Source organism: Lactuca serriola, chromosome 5, assembly GCF_051521515.1.
Source record: "Lactuca serriola cultivar US96UC23 chromosome 5, Lser_US96UC23_V15, whole genome shotgun sequence".
Classification (NCBI taxonomy): Eukaryota; Viridiplantae; Streptophyta; class Magnoliopsida; order Asterales; family Asteraceae; genus Lactuca; species Lactuca serriola.
In genome coordinates this window covers 281027067-281031440 of record NC_136412.1, presented here as the reverse complement: position 1 = coordinate 281031440, position 4374 = coordinate 281027067, and the positions used below count along the sequence as shown (strand labels likewise).

The window sequence follows — 4374 nt, the reverse complement described above, 5'->3', positions numbered from 1 at the left end:
GTGTGTGTAGTTAACCGGCACATTAATTAGGTGATAAATGACATCGAGAGTACCAAGCTAATTTGCATGGTTATTCACACATTGTTTTTGATCCTCGGTATCCCAGTCGTAGATAGAAAGGGCATAATCGAGATTAAACATGTCATTGAATAGTTCAATGAATCTCAAAAGATCCAGGAATTTCATTTAAAACCTAATTTGTTTAAATTTCATTTTTCATGGTGAAATTGGTAAATCATCATTTACCTACCTATAAATAATTTGCAATTAGATTACGGCATCCCTCTTCGAAATTGTGAATTATTTAGTTGGATCCTAGATTTAATATTTCATTTGGGTGTTATATTGAGGATTTTCTTATCTAATCAAAACTTTTCCTTCTTCTTTTTCAGATGTCAACTTCCAACAATGCGTATGGTTCCTCCAACCACTTCTCGCTCTTGAGCGTCTGCTCAAAAGACACTTTTGATGGCTCCAATTATAATGATTGGATGCGTAACATCAAGATGGTTTTGCGCTTCGAGGACAAGGAATATGTTCTCGAGAAAGAGCTGAACGAGATTGATGAAATAACTGCTACTCCTGAAGAAATAGTTGAGTATAGGAGACATTGCAATGATGCTACCAAAGTGGCATGCATCATGGTGGCTACTATGACTCCTGAGCTGCAAAGGTTTTATGAGGACTACTGGCCGTATGAGATGTGCAACTACTTGATGGAAAAGTACCATCAACGAGCTTGTCAAGAGAGATATGAGATAGTCAAGCCCTTCATAACCAACAAGATGAAGGACGGAGATTTTGTCACAACCCACTTGCAACGCATGCAACGTTATGTGGATAGTTTGTTGAAACTCAATGTGAACTTTGATGATGAATTGGCTATTGACATAGTCTTGCACTCATTCCCTACCTGTTATGATCAGTTCATTATGACTTATCATTTGAACAAAGAGGAGACCACATTGAGTCAGCTTCAAAGCTTGCTGAGAACCGCCGAGAGTGGAATGAAGGGAAAGAGTATTGCCTCCACTCCTGTTGTTTCTGGTCCTATCTTGGCCATTATGCAAGGAAAGGGGAAGAATAGGAAAGCTCATTCAAAACAGAATTAGAAGGGAAAGTCCCAAGTTGGGTCCTCAAGAAATGAATCCAAAGGAAAAGCCAATTCTGATGCTCCCACTGCCTCTGATCCTAAGGAGGCTACTTGTTTTTACTGTCGTGACAAGGGGCAATGGAATGAAGTTCCCCAAGTACTTGAAAGACATAAAGGATGGAAAAGTTAAGCCAACCTCAGCAGGTATTTACACTATCCTATCTAAAAACTCATCACATTCAAAATCTTGGGTCCTTGATAAAGGATGTGGTTTTCACATTTGTTCTGACTTGCAAGGACTAAAAGGAAGTGAGGATGTGGAGCATGGGAAGATGAACCTGATTATGGGCAATAGGAGATCTTCGTTTGTTACCAAGATTGGTGTTTATTATGTAGTGTTTAGTAGTGGGTTATGTTTAGATTTAAATAATTGTTGCTACTCGTCAGAGATGACACGAAACATCATTTCATTTCATGGTTTATATAGATAAGATTTTAGATATTCTTTTGATAATGAGAATGGATCTTTTTATGCTTATTATAGTGGTGTATTTTATTTTTAAGCATTACATTGTGATGGCATGATGAAACTGTGATGGTTGTAGACAATTTAGGTAATAGTGTTTTGCAAATTGATTCAGCTAATGGCTTAGACAAAGCTTGCTTGTGGCATTGTTGTCGACATGTCAACAAGAAGTGCATTGCCCAACTCCAAAGGGATGGAATGTTGGAATCATTTGACTTAAAGTTAGATGATACATGCGAATCTTGTTTTCTTGGAAAGATGACTAAATCACATTTCACTGGTTTTTGTGAAAGAGGTGAAAGATTATTGGATCTCATACACATAGATGTGTGTAGGCCCTACAAATCCACCACAAGGGATGCAAATCGATTCTATGTGACTTTAACTGATGATTATAGCAGATATGGATATATCTACTTAATCAAGCATAAGTCATAAACCTTTGAAAAGTTGAAAGAGTTCATACATGAAGTAGAGAATCAATTAGTAAGGAAGATCAAGATGCTCAGATATGATAGAGGTGGTGAGTATCTTAGCATCGAGTTCCATGACTATCTCAAGGAATGTGGAATTGTTTCATAATTAACACCTCCTAGGACACCACAACTTAATGGTGTGGATGAGAGGCATAATTGAACCTTGTTGGACATGGTTCATTCCATGATGATTCGACCTTCACTTCCAATCTCGTTCTAGGGGTATGCCTTAGAGATTGTCGCCCACATTCTTAATCTTGTTCCGACAAAGAAAGTTGCCAAAACACCTCATGAGATGTGGACATGGAAGGTCCCCTCATTGGCACATATCAAGGTTTGGGGTTGTGAAGCTTTCATTAGATAAGAGACTCACGAAAATCTTGAACCTTGAAGTGGGAGATGTATTTTCATCGGCTACCCACAAAAGTCCTTTGGATACTTGTTCTACAAACCTAGTGAAAACGTGGTTTTCGTAGCACGAAGGGGAGTCTTTTGCGAGAGAGAGAGAGAGAGAGGGGGAGAGAGATCATATGCAAAGAGGACAGTGGGAGTACAATTGATCTTGAGAAATTTAGGAGTCAAACGATGAAGGAACACTAGCACTCAATCTGAGGAAGAAATTTCCTGTTGAACCAGTTGACGAGTCATTGCCTCTTAGGCGTTCTAGTAGAGTAAGTGTTCCACCTATATTGTATGGTTTCCATATAACTACAGAAGGTGATACGTTTATCAGTGATAGCACACTAGTAAATTTGGATGAACCTGCTAACTACAAAGAAGCAATGGTGGGCCTTGAGTCTACCAAGTGGAAAGAGGCAATGGACAGCAAGATCAAGTCCATGTATGACAACCAAGTTTGGAATTTGGTTGATAATGTACCAGGTCGTAAGACAGTTGAGAGAAAATGGATATTCAAGAAGAAGACCAACATGGATGGAATCATGGAAATGTACACACTTTCAAGGCTCGACTGGTTGCGAAGGGCTTTACTCAAACCCCAGGGGTTGACTATGATGAGACCTTCTCACCAGTGGCTAAGATAAACTCTATTAGGGTTATGCTAGCCATAGTTGCATTTCATGATTATGAAATTTGGCAAATGGATGTCAAATCCGCTTTCCTTAATGGGAAGTTGGCAGAGGATGTTTACATGAGTCAGCTAGAGGATTTTGTGGATGCTAAGTGCCCCAATAGGGTGTGTAAGCTTGAGAAATTAATCTATGGATTGAAACAAGCTTCTTGCAGGTGGAATCTTTGCTTTGACGAGAAAGTTAAGTGTTGTTTGTTTTTTCGAAGAGAAATTTCATGAAGTCTGTGGACCACCTCTGCAATCCTCTATAGCAGAAGAGGTGGAACAAACAGCAACCTATAATAAGAATCATGTTTGTTTTTTAACATCCGCAGACTGCTGCAGTAAACTGAAATTAATAAACTAATTTTATAAACTGAAAATAGTACTTAACACCGAAATTTTAATAATTCTACTCTTAAAACATTGAAAAAAAAATACTAAAAAGAACATGTAAAATAACAAAAATATAAAACTTTTTAAAAAAACTTAAAAACATAAAAGAAGCTAACAGTTTTATTCTAGAAAAAAAACTAATTTTAAATAACATAAAAAAAGAAAATAATGAAAAAAAATAAGAAAGTATTGAAAACGATGTCTACAAAATTCGGAAAAAATTACGCTTGCTAAAAAATATGCAACTGAAACTGAAAATATTATTAACAGAAACGGTAAAAAATTAAAAAAAAAAAATCAAAGTTTTTTTTTTAAATCAAGTTAAAAAAAAAAATTGGAAACTATAAAGAGAAATTGTATCAAATTCGTAGATAAAAGTTTAAAAAAAATCAAAAGTCTTTTTTAAAAAAAAAAGTTAAAAAAAATAAGTTATACCAAAATTCTAAAAAAAACACTTGGAAAAAATGAAACCTGGAGAGGTTTAAAGAGGCAAGTCAAGTGTTGTGCCATACAGCACACACGTAGAGGTTTTGTAGTCTGAAGCCTTCCAAAAAACAAACTGTTGCGAGAGGGAAAGTGTTGCGCGTGTGCTATGTCGCACAGTAAAAAGTGGTTTGAAGAGTTTTTTGTTAAAAAAACAAATAGCAGCTTAAAGAGTTTGGCTTCTCTAGAAGTGAAGATAAATCTTGTGTACATGTCAAAGCTAGTGGGAGTATAGTCACCTTCCTGGTATTGTATGTTGATGACATACTACTCATAGGAAACGACATTTCAACTTTGCAAGAGGTTAAGTCTTGCCTTGGAAAGTGTTTCG

The 4374-nt window shown here is 36.5% G+C and overlaps 1 protein-coding gene across 1 annotated transcript; it reads left to right on the top strand.

Moving 5' to 3' along the window:
* Positions 1 to 392: 392 nt before the first annotated feature.
* Positions 393 to 1112, top strand: LOC145050551 (uncharacterized). The gene has a single exon (XM_078998779.1). It carries the CDS (start codon positions 393 to 395, stop codon positions 1110 to 1112), a length of 720 nt encoding a protein of 239 aa, XP_078854905.1.
* The last annotated feature ends 3262 nt before the right edge of the window (positions 1113 to 4374 follow it).